A 20448-nucleotide genomic window follows, 5' to 3' on the forward strand; every position below is an offset into this window, starting at 1 on the left:
TCTAATGTCTAATGTATGCGTACTGTGTGTTACCTAAAAACCCCACTCTATAGTGATATATAACAAAACCTCCTTATAAAAACCCCCCTCCCCCCCACACTATAAGATGGATATCTACTTACAACAGAAACTAATCCAAATGACACTTTTGTGTACAGCAGAGTGAGACTCACTTGCCAAACCTTTCAATTTATTAATTTGTATATACTATATGTCTTTATAAATTGTTTACGCGTTTATAAGTTATCACCACATGTTTAAAAATTAAATAAAAATTGTATAATCAAAATTAACCGTTTTCTTCTTTTTCTGGTAGGAGTCTTCGAATTTCTTTTGAGGAGTGCTTTTGAGTTGAAGTGCGCTGTCTTGTCCGAATTTATTTGACTAATTAGTTCCGAAGAATGCCACTCGTTGTTAAATGATCCTTTAAACACAGAACCGTCGTTCAAATCCATTTCATTTTTTATTACGGTATCAATTGTGTTAATTTCTTCATCAAATTCGCATTTAACTCTAAAAATTAAAAAATTAAATATTAAGTATATAGTAATATTAGAACTTTGATAGTTATGTATATGAATAGATTTTTAATTATTTAAACGTATTTTTAAAATGTAATCATGTGTTAGACAGAATATTAAATTGGTCAGTGCATAGAATTGCTTAGTTACACTATTCCGAATATCCTCGTCATACTAAGAACTTTCGATCAATCAGCACCAGTTTCTATTACCTGACTAGTATTTATACCAGTGCACCCGTTGAAATAAAACGACATCAGTTAACTTTATACTATCAGTCCTGACTACAAAACTAATACTAAAAGTATACAGTTTTACTTCTTATTCTACTTAACATAGCTGCGCACCGCGGTGGTCACAAGAACCCAAAAAGGTCCAGCGTCACGCCGGATGCAAAATGCGTGAAATGCGGCAACGACGATGCAACCAAAACTCCTGACCAGCCGCCAAAAAGCTGTAACTGCAACGGTGAACACACAGCCTACTACCGTCAATGCCCCACCTACATCAAGGCCTCCACAACAAAGAAATCAAACCCACAAGACATCACACCACCGCCAACTATTCCTCAAACATCTGTACCAACTACTGGCACAGTCAGATCACCTATGCTGAGGCTTTGTCACCGTCAAAATCTCATCTAGCTTCAGTCCAACCGCTAAACAAGATGAATACAAACTTTATTGATATACTAAACACCGCCATATATCAGATGCATCAAATTTTAAAGACAGTATCCGGTTGGCAATATTGGCCATAGTCTCACTCATAAATCAAGATGAATGAACAACTAAAAATCCTCTACTGGAATTGCCAAGGACTGGGCAACAAAAAATCAGAACTGCATAAAATTTACATCATTTTTCTCAGCGAAACACGCCTCAAGCCCTCAGCATCTTTCAAACTCCCAAACTACCACATTTACAGAAACGATCAACCCACTTCAATCGACATGAGAGACGCCGGAGGCACATCCAATTAGATAAACTCCCTGGAAAACACTACCAATTACATCCAGAAAAACAAGTGAGAGACTAGATTTTCAGTAATTTATAAAAGGCCTATAAACAACAATCTACAAAATACCAACTCTGTAACTTCACAGATGAACTCTCGTCTGACCACAGTCTGGTCATCCTAACGCTCCGCGGCGAGCCATCGTCCGACCCACTAAAGCAGCAGCGGAATATTACAAACTGGTCAAAGTTCGCAGTCGACCTGCATTATTCCATCTCAAGTCCGAATCCAATCATCGACACAACATCGGAACTCAATCAAGAGATCGAGAACTTTATCCCTATTGTCCAGGACTCCATTTCCAAAAACATATCTATCAAAAAAACAGAGTTTGAGTCATATAAGTTAGTACATTTGACAAGCAACGAACGCGATCAGCTAGTTCTATATAATATACATACCTATATTGGATTGCACGAAACATTCAATGAATCAATAGTGAGCTAATAGTAAACAAGATTTAGATGCCCGTAATTACTCCATTAAATTTTTAGTGAACCATTCAATTTAATAAATTGTTTATGCAACCCAGCACTAGTTTCCTAGTGGGAATCGGTTAATTTTTAATTTGTATTCGTTTCTATACTGATAAACTAAGCGTTAGAAATTCAAATCCCGTTTTTTCGTAATATTTTTCGGTGGTTTTTCCTGTGGGCTTAAATAACTATTAAGAAAATCGAAACAAGGCCTGTCTAAAGTACCATCTTGATTTAATTTTCTAAAAGAAAAGATACTATATGTTGAAATCCAAGACTCCTTTTAGTAAAAATTTTGATTACGGAATATAAAAAAATTCATAAAATATGTACGATATTAATTATAGTTTAAGTATGCGCCCTTGTCCGTACGTGTATGTTGTAAGTACATATGTATTTATTTAAAAATAATTAAAAATTTTATTATACATGTATAATAAACATAATATTATATACCTACGTGTATTGTATAATGTAGGTATATATTATATAATAATATATAGGTACATAATTATATTCAATGTATATATTTATAATTTATTATTTAAATAATTATCAGCATTGATTATCATTATTATTTGAGATGTCGCGATGTCTCTTCTATATTATTATTTAGTACCTATTTACCGATTTGGTTAATTATCTATAGTGACCTAATTTTATGCCATTTCAGTGGGTTGCCTACTACACTGTCACCGGTCAGTCGGCTGCTCAGCAACATACAAAGGTCAGCTGTGCACTTGTGCGCACATGAACTGGTTTATTATAGTGTACAATACAGTGTGCTCAAAATTCTAAATATACAGCATTTCGACATTCGTAGACGGTACACCGTAGTCCGTCCATAGTTCTATAAATAACTTGATATTTATTGTTATTATTGTTATCAGCATAATATTTACACCACCGCCCGATTGCTATAACGTATGCAACGTATGCTTTCGTTGTCATGACTTCGTCTACATTCTCATTACCTACGCATTTTAACTTTATAATATTGTAAATTAATATTCTGTTAAATCTATACCGTTGTTTTTAATATTATTAGCCGGAATTAAATAAAAAATTTTTTTGTAAATATATGTTTTATTCGTATGGACTATATATTTTATCAATTAAGAATAATTGTATCTATGTACCAGATAGGAACCTATACATTTTAAATATTACGTAGACAGCTTTTTATTAAATAGTGCTAAAATTATAATACTTTTCTTTGAAAACTTCTACGAAGGTGAATTTTTTGGTCGATGTATGCAAAATTCCAATCATACAAGTAATTACCTACAGTATTTTATTACAAATGAAAATTATTTAAATATCCTTTAATATATCAAGTTAATTATGCAAACCATTTGAATGATTAAATTATCTCTAAATTTATTTTAACATTTTTAAGTTATTTTTAAGTTACTGTCAAACTACAGTTACCTACCTTAATTGTATATTTTTGTACTAGTTGAACTTGTTAGCACACAATTGGTTTTCTCTTTGACCAATGAGGAACATTAAAAATTGTAGTTTTGCAAATTTAATTTAAATATTTTATGTTTTTAACTTTAATATTATAGTGAACTGACAATAGGTCATATAATCAAACTTAAATGTAAGAATATTGTCAAGGGTACATCAAATGTTTTAATTGATACATATTTTAATTTTAATGTAAGTTATGGACATGTAAAATGTATTAATATTTTGCATATTAATAAGTTAATAACAAACTTTTCTATTTTACAGTAGATCAAAATGTGGACTGTGGTACATTTCACTTATTAAAATGCGGTTGAAGCGATTCCTAGACATTGGGTGAAAAAAGATGTTTATGGTTGGCCAAAAAACCCATTAAATCTAGAACGCTCCTTAATAAATATAATTTTGATTATTTTCCTTCAAGAACATTAAAAGAGGCATTGGTAATTACAAGTTATTTACCTATTTAATGGATAATATATTTTTTTTTTCGAGAGCGGTTACCTATCAATTTATTTTTGTATTTTATTATGGCCAGTTATCTTGAAGCCAAAACAAAAGTAAATTTTAAAACTACAATTTTAGGATCACTAAATTAAATATTAATTATAAACTTTTATCTATAGGTAATTTGTTTAAATCTTCTAATATTACCATGAAACATTTAACAACTGTAAAATGATGAGCTCGAAATTTCCAGTTAAAAGAAATTTATTTAATGAAAATTCTTCTAGTCTGGATATTATTCTAAAAAAATAATGATTATATTTAAAACTCAAATATAATTTTGACATAAGAATTATTGAGATAGTGTAAATACTAATTATATTATAATAATACTATATATCAATAACAATAATAATAGTCAATACTATATATTAAATATAATAATAATTGTTAATACTGTATACACCTATATATCATAGTATAAAATAATAATTATGTATATATTATGTTTTCTTCAGATTTTACTGATGATTTTTGTGGCTTAAGAAATAGCTAGAATGATATTCCTGAAACTCTTCTAATACTTATGGTAAACAATACTAGACTATTTTCCTAATATATACCATATACTATATAGTCTATACAATATATTATATTTATATTTTTTATTAGAAACATTGCAAATGTCTACTGTTGTACGTACAACTTCATCACCATTTAAATTACTCCGTTAGAATTTAACCAATATAATGAAATCACTGAAGAAAACAATCCTATAAATAAAAGTTCCAGGATGCTTGTCTCAGGTAAGAAGAAAAGAAAATGTAATTACAGTCAAAACAAAGTTTCAAAATATAATTAGTTTCTAAAATGTTTTTAAAACTTCTTCAAATTATTTAATTTTATTATTAATTGATCAATTATCATATTATGTTATTTGGAATATTGATGTCAACTATACTAAAAATAAATTCATTCATTTTACTCTATAATTGTATTTTAACTATTTTAATATGAATATAAATATATTTATAATGTATGAATAATATATTATTTTTTATGTAATAACAGTTATTTCTACAGGGACATCTTCATTTATGCTACTAAAGATGCTACCCAACATGAAAACTCCAAAACAATTTCTGATGGTAATTATTGTATTAATATCTTTTATTCTTATAATTCTCTTGAAAACCTATTTCATTGTTTATCTTTTTTGACGTAGAAACATTGAAATAAATATTGAGCGTAGTATTAGTACTAAAGTATTAAATATGATTTAATACTAATACTATAGCAGGGGTGGCTAAAAAAAAAAAAAAGGTCATATAATATATAATAATATGACCTTTTTTTTTTTACATCTTGGCACCTCTGTATTATAGTATTAAATATGATGTTGAAAACATTGGACATAATCAAACACAAATATACAACATTTTAACTGAAACTATTATAAATATGGGTAGCATTTCTAGTAGTAGTCATGCAAATTTCAAACATTAATGATGATAATAATTATTGTTTGCTATACCACTACATAACGAGGACGAACTAAATAATTTTGAAGAAAAATTATTAAATAAGTCTATTAGATTAAATGTTGTAAGTACTATTTAAAAATAGTTTTTGAAAGTATAATTTTGATTATAACACTTAAAATATTCCTTATTTAAAGTGTTGAATGATTTACTTTTAATTATTTAATTTTATTATTTCAGGTTTATTATTCCAGGTCTTTATTAGCTTCATGCTAATAGTCCACATACTTATTTTACTTTACGTGATTACTAAATATTTAAACTATACACAATTTCTCAATTAAATTTAACACAATATATGCATTTTTTTTTTCAAATAGCAATTTAAGGTTATATAATATTATGCCTATCTAATGTACTAAAATATATAGATATATAAAATTATTCTTTCAACAAAAATAACAAATGTTTGTAATATAGTATTAGATTATTTTAATGTTAACTTTAATATTATTAATTTACGTATAAAATCATCAAATTTCAATTTTTTTTTTACTTAAGGGATTATTTTAAATCAACTGAAAAGCTAAGTTATTTAAACTGTCAATCAAACTAGTTAAGTTCATAATTTCATAAAAAAATTAATTAACTAATTCAAATTTAAATTTAACGAGTTAACTAGTTACTGCCCACTTTTGTATAGCTATTTCCGATAATTATAAACAATAGAGTAGAATAGCTACCAGTGTAATAAACATATTATCCGACTTATGCATCTTTGAATAATAGACTACTATTAGAAAATTATTTCAAACATTAAGTGTAAGTAGTGCATCTATAATTAATTGTTTGTAACTTTCCTTTTAATATAGGCCGATCCCAAATAATCTTATATTTTTACCAAAGCGTGTAGTTATAATTTTGAATTAAAAATAAATAAATATTTTACAATGCATAACCTGAAGAAAAATAAAAAGTTTTTGTTGTCAGTGTTGGGGAGTATACTCCGGCCCACGAGAGTCCATACGTAAACCGCGCATTCATATAGTAATACGTGACGTCTGTTTTCTCCCACCATGATGCCATTCCCACTATTCGGCAACGTGCCGATGCGCAGTGACGGACGCGTTCTGACATATGGACTCTCGTGGGCCGTAGTATAGAATGTAATGCACTCCTACCAAGTGAGACTTAATTTGTGCATACCTTGAACAAGTAGTATTTGCACACCTATGGTTAAACGAGTTCTTTTATTGTACACTTAAAATTCTATTTACTTCTAATACTTCTTTCTACTTCTGTGTGTTATATACCAAATACTTCTAAGAAGGTCCACAATATTTATTTATTTTATAATGTATTTATATTCAATTAATGGTTATTGTGTAATAGCACTTATTACGTTTGTAATTTTATTTTAATGTTATAATATTGTTCTTTGCTACCTGGGATAAGGAATTAGTTATTTTCTTAAAATTTAAGTTAGTTACAATGCATTGATTTTTTAATGGAAATTACATATTTTTACAAGAAGTATCTTTATAACATAACAAGATGGACATGCGTTCTATGGATACACATATGAGTCTTGTGCGATAAGTATAAAATACTGAGGAACACTCGGACAGAGCAATATTTACCAACAATTGTATTAAAATAGTAAATACATTATTACTATTATGAGTATTTATGCCTATTGCTTGTTTGAAATATAACTAGGAAGTTTAGGTAATTACATATTTATATTTTCCCAGAAATTACGTTGTTGATATGTCTGTTATTGTTAATAATTGAAAATAATAAAATCGCCAGAACAACAAATCTAATGTCTAATGTATGCGTACTGTGTGTTACCTAAAAACCCCACTCTATAGTGATATATAACAAAACCTCCTTATAACAACCCCCCTCCCCCCACACTATAAGATGGATATCTACTTACAACAGAAACTAATCCAAATGACACTTTTGTGTACAGCAGAGCGAGACTCACTTGCCAAACCTTTTAATTTATTAATTTGTATATACTATATGTCTTTATAAATTGTTTACGCGTTTATAAGTTATCACCACATGTTTAAAAATGAAATAAAAATTGTATCATCAAAATTAATATTATATAATGATATTAATTTAATTCATACCCTTTTTGTATTGTTTGCCTATACTCATTGTGATGGTCAGCTTCATCAATAATTTCTTCTTTAATCATTCCATTAAAAACTTTATTATCAATATTTTCCCGTTTTTTAATTCCATTGTATTTAAATACTTGATAATCACATCGTATAAGTGGAATTGACAGCACTCTAGTACTATTCATTATATCACTGTACCTAAAAGAATTTGCAAAAATAATTTAATAATACATGCAATATCAAAACAACTAGTTTTATAAAATTAAATTCTTTCAAAATGTAGGTTAAAATTAAATTTTGTAATGCTACACTATTTATAGGTAATGTATTTTCTCACATGGAATTTATTGTACGTTCATCAATAGTTGTTCTTATTGGTTCCATATTTGTGTCCTCTTTTTTGTCTGTTTTTCAATAAAATACTGTGAACATAAACCATTACAATTAGGTAAGTACATTTTATATCAAACCTGTCATTTGATCATAAAATGGGTTTGTGGAGGGTGCATTAACACATATTTCTGTAAAACTTTTTCTTTGGACTGCCATAAATAAAATGAAAACACTGATATGTATTTAAAATTGAATACAGAGTCAGTATTTAGTACCTATTTAGTAATTGTTTTACTGTTTGAATACACTTTCACCATATTCCCCCCCCCCCAAATGTTGAATAACACAAATCGTAATTAAAAAGAGATCTTTAATGTCCTTAAAAATATATTATTACCAATCAATAAAACAATCTTCTTTTCAGTTGATGGTAGACCGTTCAGTCAACAACCGAAAGTATTAAGTTCAAAAGTTAATAAAATGTTATCCAACATTAATGAAAATTTTGGTGATTACTTAAAAATTAAATATACCTGTTTAAAACATTTTAAATTAACAACTAATAATGATTATTTTTTTAATCTTTTAACTTCAGATAAAAGTTTACAGCAACCTGAAGATACTTCCTGTAGTTTAATATCAAAGTCTTCAATTAGTTTAACAATTGACTCTTAAAATAATATAATCGATGATGAAGATCTTGGCGATAAATTTAATTAACTCTACTCTAGTTGAATATTTTAAAAAATTACTATTTTAACTAATTTGTTATTTTACATTTTAGTGTACAATTTAGTCGATGAGAACACACCATATAGTGAATTAGTTCAACCTTCAAATGTTAAGGACGAAACAAGTAAATCATTTACTATTAAATACTTTTAAGTTTTATTATATGAAGCTTTGTGCTTTTATTAGAATGTAACTTCTAGATCTAGCTTAATACTTGCTTTCTACTGTGACCCAAAACTACTATTTTGCCTAGTTTGCCCAGTTACCTATCCACTTGCCCGCCTAAGACTCCACAAGCATGTTTCCTCCTCCTGAAATTATTGATGAGTAACTTCACGCCACGCATTACGCTTTATATAACTTGCCGGCAAAATTTTAATTTTTACTACTGATTTTTAAGTGAATTGTCTAAGCTTTATTAATTATTATAATTCATTTTATTTTTTACATCTATTTAATTCTCGTTTCATATAACACTGACAAAATGCCTACATTGTCTCTGAAGTACTATTTATACAATTAGTTCATTACATTACATTCATTCAATTAGTAATTTAGGTAAGTAACAACAATTATTTATTAATTAAAAATAATTAACTTGTTTATTTTATTTTGTATGTGTTTGAAAATTGTACATCAATATCATTTACATATCAATGAATCATGAGATAAACCCAACACAAACGGATAAATGGATCAAAATGTATATAAACACTGCTTTTCTTATGACATAACAAATTAAATTGAAGACTAAAATTACTATGAAATATGAATACATTGTGTAATGGCTGTAACAGTTTTAATGATATTTTAATAAAGTACAATACTTGTTTGATTTATAGATTTATTTAATTCTTAATTTTTATGTTCCTTTGAACGGAGATAGTAATATGTACAAGGTATAGTAAATTTCCTCAATTTTTATTATTTAACTTACATAGTTACTGAATACCTACACTTAAAGGTATAATTTAAATACAACAGAAGCATTATATAGAAAGAGTAATATGATATTGTAGCTGATTTCATTAACCTTTTTTACCCAAAATAATTTTATACCCATATTTATATTGTTACTATTAATTATGAAGATACTAGCAAGGACTTTTCTTTATTGAATTTATACAATATTATGTTTATTGATTTCTTATTTTCCAATTTTCAGTGTCTGTTGATGTTAGATTAAGAAAAAAATATAACATTATTGTACCCAAGAAAGTAAATTTTAAGAATCTATAGGTACATAGATCTCATTATTTTAGGAGCGTCAATTCTTTTAAATACATATTTCTGTCTTTTCGATAATGTCTAGCATACTAACAGAATATTTTATTTGACAATGTTTAGATTATCACTTACGTGTCCATCATAATCCTCAATTATGTGACCAGGAAAATAAGAGATTAAGATTAAAAATTAGAACAATGCAAAAGTTAATAAATAAAAAGAACACTAGGATACAGTCGTTAAAAAAAAAGAATCTTAACAAATTACAAATGAATAAGAATTTATTTCAAACTACATTGAACAATAATTTTATTTAAAAAAACCAGTTAAAACTAGCTAATATAAACAAATATGGTCGCAGATATAAGGAAAATCAAAAATCATTTGCACTTGCATTATATTATAACTCCCCTAAGGCTACAATGGATAGATGATTCTTGTGGGATAAACTCAAATGTTCTTGATGTCTTAAAAATAAAGTTTAAAGATGTTCCACCAAGTGAAAAGCTGATATCGATTATAATGGATGAGATGTCACTAAAAAAGTTGAATTCTTATAACTCTCAAAATGATCAATTTAGTGGTTATGAAGACTTTGGTAAAGATCATGAGTTTGTTGATATGAAAATGAATCGCATCTGTGACCAAGCATTAGTTGTTATGATTAAAGGTATAGTTAAACCCTGGAAACAAATACTAGGATATTATTTTTCTAAAGGACCAGTATCTGGCTTTAGACTTAAAAACATTATTACTGATGTTATCAATAAAGTTAAAGATGCTGGTTTTATTCCAAAAGTTATTTTATGTGACCAAGGTACAAATAATATTGGTATGAGAAATGTATTTGGAGCCACACAAACACAACCATTCATCAACTTCAATGGCGAAAACATTTATTTCTTTTATAACAGTCCTCATTTAATTAAATCAGTGAGAAATAATCTAAAAAAATACAATTTCAGTTATGACAATGATTCTTGTAGTTTGCCAGATTTAGCAGATTTTTATAATTTAGACAAAAACAAAAAGCCAAGGTTAGCTCCTCGATTAAATAAAATTCACATGGATCTACCACCATTCTCACCAATGCGTGTTTGTTTGGCAACCCAAACATTAAGCCATTCTGTTAGTTCTGGTATGATGACTTTAATTTCACTGAATGAAATGAAACGTTCAGCTATACATACAGCAAGGTTTATAGAATTTTTTGATAATTTGTTTGATGTTTTTAACAGTATAACACACAGTGAGGCAAAAACATTAAGAAAGCCATTAACTAAAACTTCTGATCATTGGAATTTTTTGAATGAAGCAGAACAGGTATTAGGAAAACATAAAGTTCACAATAGAACTGGTAAATTAGCACCGTGTATAGTAGGTTGGAAAGAAAATATTACTGCCTTGAAATTGTTATTTAACAAATTAAATGCAAAGTACAAAATAGATTTCTTACTAACAAGAAGATTAACACAAGACTGCATAGAAAATGTGTTCTCAGTAGTAAGGGCAAAAGGAGATAATAATGTCTCACCTGACGCCACAAAATTTCATTCAGCAATCCGTATGTGTATGTACAATACTTTATTAGAACCTTCCAAAAGTGGAAATTGTGAATCTGAATGTGATGCAGTTTAGTTCTTGACTAAATGCAGTGAGCTAAAAAAAATAAAAATACAGTTAAAAGTGATAGGTGATCCAAATGATGATGAATATTCTGATAAAGAAGATTTTCTTAATTTACATTTATCTTCAATGAATATTGAAAATATACTCATGGAGAATCATGAGGCTTGTGCGATAGGCTATGTAGCTGGATGGGTGTGCAGCAAACTGAATCATCAAGAATGTGTAGATAAGCTAGCTGCGAAAAGTGAAAATAATTCTCAAGTCAATCTGGAAAATACACACATAGAAATGATATCGTATCAAAATGCCAATTTATTTTATCCATTTAAAAACACTCTGGAATTTGCAAAAAAAGTTACGTGCATATTTAATTTAAATATAGTCACTTTTGTTAAAAAATAAAACCGGTGTTCGAAAAGAAATTATAAAAATTGTTGATGTTGTTTGTAAGCCATTAAATATATGCGATGCGTGTAAAACCGAATTCTTGAAAAAATTGTTAAATGTATTGATAAATAGTTTTATAAAAAATAGCAATAATAACATTGATATATTCAAAATGCATTCAAAAAATAAAAATTAAAAAAAAATTGTCCATTTGTAAGTCAATATGTATATTAATCAAATTGCATAATTTATATTCTTTAATTTTACCTATATTGTATTATATTATTATACACCTAATTTTTAATTTAACATATTATATCAAAAATATAAAAATATTGTTCATACACATTTTATTGTTATACCTAAGTTTTATTTCTTTTATTATTTTGTATTTGTACCTACATTGTACATAATATTATGACTTGTAATGATAGTATACACTGTTGTTAACATATAGTAGGTACCTACATTTTTTATATTGTTTTAATAATATTTTGTATTAATCTTTATGTCACACATTTCTCACTGCACATATTTTTTAGTCAGTATAATCAATAGTTTGTAATAATTATATAATTATTTTTCAACAACTATCGATATCATTAAAATGTTTAAAACATAAGAACTGTATAACCGTGTAGATCTGTATCAAATCATTGTAAAAACAAAAGGCTAACCATCAAGTATTACTCTATGAAACAAACCTTGTTTTAGTAATCCAGTGTCCATAATCCATACAGCCATACACTTGACACAGGTAATGATGTATTGCACATTTTATTACGAACTACCTATGTATATATTTAAATATTTCAACACTAATAACACTATAATATTAAGTACCTAAAGGCTAATAATTGGACTTAATTTAAAAATTAGAAAAAAAGCTAAGTAGGTAATTGTTCTATAGTATTTGTTATAACTTATCAGTTATCAGTGTTTAAAAAATAAAAAATAAGGGGCTTATATAGGCAACCTACTATAATATGGAGCGCTACAGTGTCCCCTACAAAATCTACGAGCTTCCCGTATTCTAATCTATAGTATTTGCTAAAATGTTCATATGATCTTCTCACATCAATATTACTACGGTCTACGATTACATTTTAGTTTAAATTCCTATACAGAAAACATTGAGTATGGAATTTAATTTTGATTTACCAACTATAAACTATTGATATAATAATGATATGAGATACATTTATTACGAACTTACAAGGTACTTACTGCTCGTTCACGCTGGATAAATTATTACTTAGTTGATACCACAGTCCACAATACTATTTCCAAATTTCCAATTATCCGCATCAACACTAATTAATAATTAGGTATTACCAAATTACCAAAAGGCAATTTGTACTGACACAATAAACATATTAAATTAAGTTATATTGCTCTAATCGCACCGTCAGCGTAGATCCCCGTCATGATGAGTGGTGGGTCGGTGTCGCTAACCTAGCGTGGGAAAAACATGAGACCAAAGATTGTGGCGGGGAATAATCTAAGACCACGGTTACCAAACTCGCAACGCGAATTATTCATAGATATAGATTAATTATAAAGAATTATTATTACAATCACAGATATATGAATAAATTTATAGTGTTAACTTTCTGAGGCAGATCTAGGATTTTCTCATGGGGGGGGGGGGGGATATAAAATATTTTAGTACATAATATGTATAGGTATATAAGCTTTCCTTAAGTTTTCCTTCCTTCCTATACTATAAAATGACAATTCATGGAAAAGAGCTATAGGGAATCCATGGAAGATCTCGTGGTGGAAAAAATTAAACACCACTCCGCCGCCACAGTCCGCCCGGCCCGATCCGTCGATTCCCTATAGCACGACCAATCGCGTACCTTCGCCGCGGCGGCGGTCGGTTTCAAAACGTTTTTCGAAAAATGTTATGCTTTTTACGCCGTTTTTCGCCTTTTCTGACTTTTTCACATCGTAGTTCGTTTGTTTTCAATGCCGCCGATGTGTAGTTTGTACGCACTACGTGATATCGGTCCATAGCCTTCGTAATAGCCTTTTGCTTTTTTTCGTTTCACTGTTAGTGCTTTATTCACTTAGTTTAAGTTTATTTCTTTTAAAACCCGTGGATATGCGGTTTATACTAAATGTTCACGAACTGTCAGTCAGTCTGCTGCTTATTAACGTAAACACAATTTTGTGGTTTGATTTAAATAAATTTATTATTCAAACATAGGTACATTATAATAATGTAATAATAATAATAATAATAATAATGGTTCATATCATTGAATAAATTACATTTAAATTTTAAACAATGTGTAGATATATCGAATTATATACGATTGTATCGATGTATATATATAGAATATATTGGTTTACGTCGCTCCGTATATACACAGCGTCACAGCTTAATTAATGAAGTTTTGACCATTATTGACAACACAAATTGTGGCGCGGCAGGTTAGGCGTAGGTTCCCCAAACGTAGGTTCCTAGGTAGGTCTGAGTTCGAATCCGTCATACGCTCTTTCGGGCGGCGGCTGCTCAGTGCCGTAGGTATACACAGCCGCCGTAACTCCGAAATTTCTTGCATTTTTTTTTTCGATTATTTTCACGTTTTTTTTTATATTAATATACCTATATACACTATACAGGTTAGATTAATATTATATTGTGTATCTATATGTTATTAATTTTATTAGGAATTATGATTGCACATTTCTCAAAATGTTTATTGTTATAATATTATATAAATACATATTATATTTGTTTGTATATTATATAGTTTGTATTTTTCGTAAATTATTTCGTATGTTGTGTGCGGTAAAGCACGATTAAGCATAGAATAGTTTATGCGATGTTTCCACATTCACGTTGCCGAAATTTTGTGATTTATTATTTTCACGTTTTATTACACCAATATTATTATGATATCAGACGCTAGCTGTGAGCTGAACCCAGCTTTAACAAATTAGTTAATCTATTAACAAATTAGTTCCGGAGCAATAAAGTTCCGACGTTTTAAACATTTAAAATTGGGAGAAAATAAAATATAAAATAAATTAAGATACAATTCCAAAATTATTATAAAAATAATATCAGTGTTCGATCACCCGTACTCTGTAGTATTCTTGAATTATAAACCATGCAATTTTTAATTCGTTTCATTACTATTATCATTATCAAACAGATTTATGAAATGTGACTATTTTATATACTCCGGCCCACGAGAGTCCATATGTCAGAATGCGTCCGTCATCGTCACTGCGCATGGGCACGTAGCCGAATAGAGGGAATGGCATCATGGTGGGAGAAAACAGACGTCACGTATTACTATATGAATGCGCGGTTTACGTATGGACTCTCGTGGGCCGGAGTATAGACTATGACATCATGTTATCTTTTTATATGTTATATTTTGAATTATCATAATTATTTAAATAAATATTTTTGTATAATATTATATAATATAGCTTAAAATGGAAAATGGCTACGTTGTAGAGATTTTTATGCTCAATCGTGTAGGTTTTCTTTTGTATTCCGATTTCCTTTGATACGCCGACAATTTGGCTCAATCGCATCGCAAAAAAAGTGTTTTAGGCTCAATCGTGTTTCAGCCGTTGCAGTGTTTTCACTTATAGCCGTTCGACGTCGGGTCTGCAATCCACCGCAGGTGGATTGCCTACCTGATATGCTGTCGCACATTGTCTGCGATTCGACGAAGTGGGATTGCCTACCTAGGTGGCCAACTTGAAAGTTAATCGATTTTGACTTAAGATGACTGACTAGCTAGACACTACAACACGGTTTTTAACATTACACTTTTTACTTAAGAAAAAGCACTGGACATGCGACGGCACATACCACTCTATCCGCTGTATAGGTGGATTGCTCATTTTGGTGTTGGGCAGGTTTTTGCATTTTTTTCACGTTTTTTTTTCATATAAATATATAATATACACTACAGTTACACGTTTTTATGTATTTTATTGGTTAATATATTATATGTATCTATATGTTATTTATTTTATTAGGAATTATAATTGCACATTTCTCAAAATGTTCATTGTTATATTTTATTAATACATATTATATTTGTTTGTATTTATATTGTAGATAGTTTGTATTTTTGCGTTTAGATTGCCTACCTAGGTGGCTAACTTGAAAGTTAGGTAATCGATTTTGACTTGCTAGACACTCCAACACGGTTTTTGTCTTAACACTTTTTACATAAGAAAAAGCACCGGACATACGACGACACATACTACTATGCAGCGGATTGCTTATTTTTTTTTCGTCTTAGACAGGTGATGACTGACTTGCTAGACACTCTAAGAGGCAGCGCTCACCAAAGTAACATGACGCGTGATCTGACGTATGATATGACCAACTGGCAACTAATAACAAGTGATTTGTTTGACTTACACCAAAATGACGTGATTTTCGAATGACAAATAATTTCCATGTTTTTTTTTTTCATTTCCCATCATGTCGTCTGAGGATGAAGACGTTCTTGCTGCAGTAAATTTAGTAAATTATTTAAATTATAATCAAGGTTCTATAGTGCGAAAACACTGGGTCCATCCATTTTGGCGTAAAAATTGCTATTCTCGTGGTTTATACTCTGTGTTTAAAGAACTAGATGATCCAGATCGTTTTAAAAGTTTTTACAGAATGGAAAAATCGACATTTGAAGAGTTGGTTAGGTTAGTTGGACCAGAAATCCAGAAAAAAAATATCAATTGCAGTGTGCCCTCAAGAACGACTACTTATCACACTTAGATAAGTAAAACGAAACATTTTACCAAGTTAATTCTTAAAATTAATTAATTTTAAATAATTCTTTAAAACGAAAGACATATTATTCATAAATTAATACGTGTTGAATACAAATAATAATAATATAATATAGATTTACCATACCAGTAAATAAAATAATATATTAATTGAATTATATTAATAAATATTAATTATTATTATATAACATAATTTATTCATAAACTAAACATTTTTGTTTGAGTAGATAAGATCAATATTTGTAGACTTGTAGTTACGAAATAAATATGAGCAATATGAATAACAAAATAAAAATAATTAAATAACCCTGTAAATGAATAAAATGTGTTTAAAATACTTGTATAATAGAATTAACATGTATTGTATTATATTATATTCTTATCTTTTAAAATTTAGTTATAAAAAGGATAGGTGTATATGCCCTTTTCAGTGAGCTCCTGTGTTTGACATTGATCTGGTGGAGAAAATACAGGTGTTTGGCGCTGATCTGGTTGTGAAAATGCATGTGTTTGACGTTGAACTTGTGGAGATAATGAATGTGGCGTTTGATGTTGATTATAAACTGCAGAAACTGTATGCTCACTTAATATGCAACTAGCTGCATTTATCATTTGAACCTTGTAAGGTGCAGGTTAACGCCTTTTCTGATAACATGCAGGTTTTCGAATTCACATTTTTTTTACACATACAAAAAAGCACCGGACATACGCTGGGGGATAGTATCATTGAATTGTCGAATTTCATGGGCCATGGGAGATTTCTAGACACTGAAATTAGACTTTAAATTTTCCCGCCTTCAAAACGAGTCCATCAGATAGCCAGGCATTATCAGAAATTCTTATTACAAAATCTCTTTCTATATTAGTGTGGCATTTATTATTCGACTGTGTCTCCAAAATCAGTACTTACTTACAACTAATACGGGGGGGGGGGGGGGTCTAACTATATTTTCCATTCTTCAGTTAACTACGCTACCAACGTGGTCGGTAAAAAAGGTATTGAATATTGATTATAAATACAATTTTGGAGTCGAATAATAATATAATAATATTAAAGAACGCGTTGTTTCATACGAAAAGTGATAATAATTACATAACCTCGGAGCTACGTACAAATACGTACGCTCTGTATGATGTGTGTGTGCAGTGCGTTCATATACTACGCGTCATACGTAAATTAATATATTAGAGGAAGATATAATAAGTAACGGGAATGAATTTCTGTTATTAAATATTAAAATAAACAAGTGGGAATCAAATTTTTTTATGGTAGATTATAAAGATATATATGAATACAGAATCAGAAAGTTCAGACGTTGAAATAATAATTCTATAAACAATTTGGTAGAAGATAGTACGACTAAGGAGATAGGTGTACAGTTAGTAAAAAAAAGAGGCGAAACATTTCATTCATTATACAAAATGTTTAGGAATAACATCGTTTTTAATGGTAAATTAAATTAATAAAATATGTAAAATGATTTATATAAAATATTTTTTATTTTTTAAAAAACAACAGGTTTAGAAATAATAAAGTACAATACAAGATAAATCATAATTTATCTTATTTACCATGTAAAATATCATACAACTTAAAATGCCCAATATCATGTTTATTTTTCAATATTGTTACTTAAAATTGCAGTTTTGTGAATCGATTTATAATGTTTAAAACTATACCATGAACATTTCAGAATTGAGTAGCGGAGAGATGGATTTTTGTGGAAATAATTGATTTAATGGATGGTGCACACACATTTGATAGTGGAAACCAATTCAGATCAATAAATTATCTATGATAATTTATAACTTACAATAAAGTTTTGTAAATATGATAGGTATGTAAAATATTATTTTTTTTATTATTTTTTCATTACAATATTACAGAAGTGCTACAACTACGTTTCGTGAGCATTAAATACTGATACAATAATATTGTTAAATAAAATATAAATGGCTTTAGGTACCTATCATAACACATTATTATTCTAATCAGAATTTTTTTATTGACAAAGTTTTTCGATGTTACTTTTTTAATGGTACAATACAAATCTTAACACCATTAGTATTTATATACTTTTCTATATGCCGTATACAACTTACTTTAAATATACCCATTTCCATAACCATAAATTTTAAATATTTTATTTATAAAAACCATCACTAGGTATACACATTTACTAAGAAGTAGCATTCTTATTGTTTTCAAAAACAATAAAATTAGTATAATTTGAAACTATTGGTGAAAATCTCTTGTAAGCCAAATGATAATCGATTTCTTATAAAATACCTTTGAACATGAAAAATGTGTATTCTCATTCAGGTTCTTTTATTTTAAAAATATATAGAATAATGTAATAACAAAAAAAAATATAATATTACACAATTTAAATTAACAATAGTGGCCCTATTATATCATTTATATATAGTATTATATTACATCACTATAATATCATACTAAAAACCATTTTTTGATGAATCAAAATCAAAAGAAAACTTAATTAAAATAAAGCAACATACTAAAATAATTAACAATATTATATATTAATACCTATTAGAAATTTTCAATTAAGTAGGTACCTACTACAAATAAAAAAATAGCCTATATTAATATTTTTTAAATCGGGGAATCTAAAGTATATATTGTATTAATGTACCTATAGTTATTAGTCATTAAATAATAAAATACTAATTAATAGATATTTTACCATCATTTTGAACTTAACTTCTAAGAACTTTCTAAGTTTTAATACAACTGCTTAGAGGTTTTTAATGCATAAGTGAAGGCTTATTTAAGTATTTTTAAAAGCATGAATTTACGAAACCTGATTTTCAACATTTCACAGTAAGCATTCACTAGGTTTGGGTTCTATTCTGTCAAGTTACAATTACGCCTGATATTATAAAAAAATATAAACTTTTTCACAATGCGTTAGATCAGCGGTTTCAAATAATTTCGAATAGGTCGCATAAGCATTGGTTAGTAATTAAATAGCAATTTTATAATATTCTATGGCTATTTCAAAAACACCTTATTCTTCGAATATTATCAAATTAATATCAACATCACATTAAGCACAATGCTCCAAGTTTCACTTCAATTCTACTATCGCTTTAAATGATACTCAGGACCGGAAAGAACCGGCGAGTTACCGAGTAAAACTCGGTAGGGCCTGACAATTTTGGGCCGTTCAAGTCATAGTGTTCGGTAATAATAAGAATGTATTATGGTACTTAATTCATAGTTTTTGAATAAATTAAGTCATATTAATAGAGCACACAACACAAAAAATGTTTTGTTTAGAATTCAATGTAAAAGAAATATATTATTTAAGGAGATATTGGGGTGTATAGAAAATTAGAAAATCTGGGCGACGTCATAGGGCTGAGCTCGATATAATTGCCTATCTTACATGTGTAAAAGTTTCTCAATTTACACATTGATTTACCACCCAAACAATTTATTTTTAATATTTAATTTACATATAAAAACTATGGATGTGTTAAAAACGATAAATATTAATAATATGTACTAAAAGAGATAACTGCCGTTACATCATGTTGTGTCACAATAAGTGACTGCAGTAGGAACACTTGAGACTTAGACTAGACTAGTCAATAGTTTTGATCATTAGGATTAGATTTACTATAGGTACTATTTAGAATTTGAAAACATTTAATTTATACTTATAGAGTAAGGACTATTTAGATGCTCATAATTCAAAATAATTTTTGTATAAATTCAACGAGACCAGCCCAGGTAGACTATTAGAGATTCTCACTTTACCGCCCGTTACACGGAAAATGTTGTTTT

General features: G+C 28.5%; 3 protein-coding genes and 1 long non-coding RNA gene across 4 annotated transcripts in view; 2 read left to right on the forward strand and 2 right to left on the reverse strand.

Annotated features, from left to right (window-relative positions):
- LOC100575847 (zinc finger protein 233-like) overlaps positions 1-255 on the reverse strand; it is a 1234-nt gene extending 979 nt beyond the window's left edge. The window contains exons 1-2 of the mRNA XM_016801858.2: positions 251-255; positions 123-168 (exon numbers count right to left, since the gene is read on the reverse strand). Coding sequence (XP_016657347.1) covers positions 123-168; positions 251-255 — 51 coding nt within the window. The remainder of the gene's footprint in view (positions 1-122; positions 169-250) is intronic.
- LOC107882848 lies at positions 111-7742 on the reverse strand. Its single transcript, XM_029485689.1, has 2 exons — positions 7560-7742; positions 111-513 (listed from the first exon to the last, which is right to left on the reverse strand). Exons 1-2 carry the CDS (start codon positions 7736-7738, stop codon positions 258-260), a joined length of 435 nt encoding a protein of 144 aa, XP_029341549.1. The 5' UTR covers positions 7739-7742; the 3' UTR covers positions 111-257.
- Positions 3763-4714, forward strand: LOC103308372. The gene is made up of 3 exons (XR_003838650.1): positions 3763-3930; positions 4453-4523; positions 4607-4714. It is a non-coding gene; the product is annotated as an uncharacterized LOC103308372 (long non-coding RNA).
- A 2454-nt stretch (positions 7743-10196) lies between the features above and the next one.
- Positions 10197-11483, forward strand: LOC107882849. The gene is made up of 2 exons (XM_029485297.1): positions 10197-11041; positions 11096-11483. Exons 1-2 carry the CDS (start codon positions 10197-10199, stop codon positions 11481-11483), a joined length of 1233 nt encoding a protein of 410 aa, XP_029341157.1.
- Positions 11484-20448: the final 8965 nt, after the last annotated feature.

Source organism: Acyrthosiphon pisum, chromosome X (assembly GCF_005508785.2).
Source record: "Acyrthosiphon pisum isolate AL4f chromosome X, pea_aphid_22Mar2018_4r6ur, whole genome shotgun sequence".
In the NCBI taxonomy this organism is placed as follows: Eukaryota; Metazoa; Arthropoda; class Insecta; order Hemiptera; family Aphididae; genus Acyrthosiphon; species Acyrthosiphon pisum.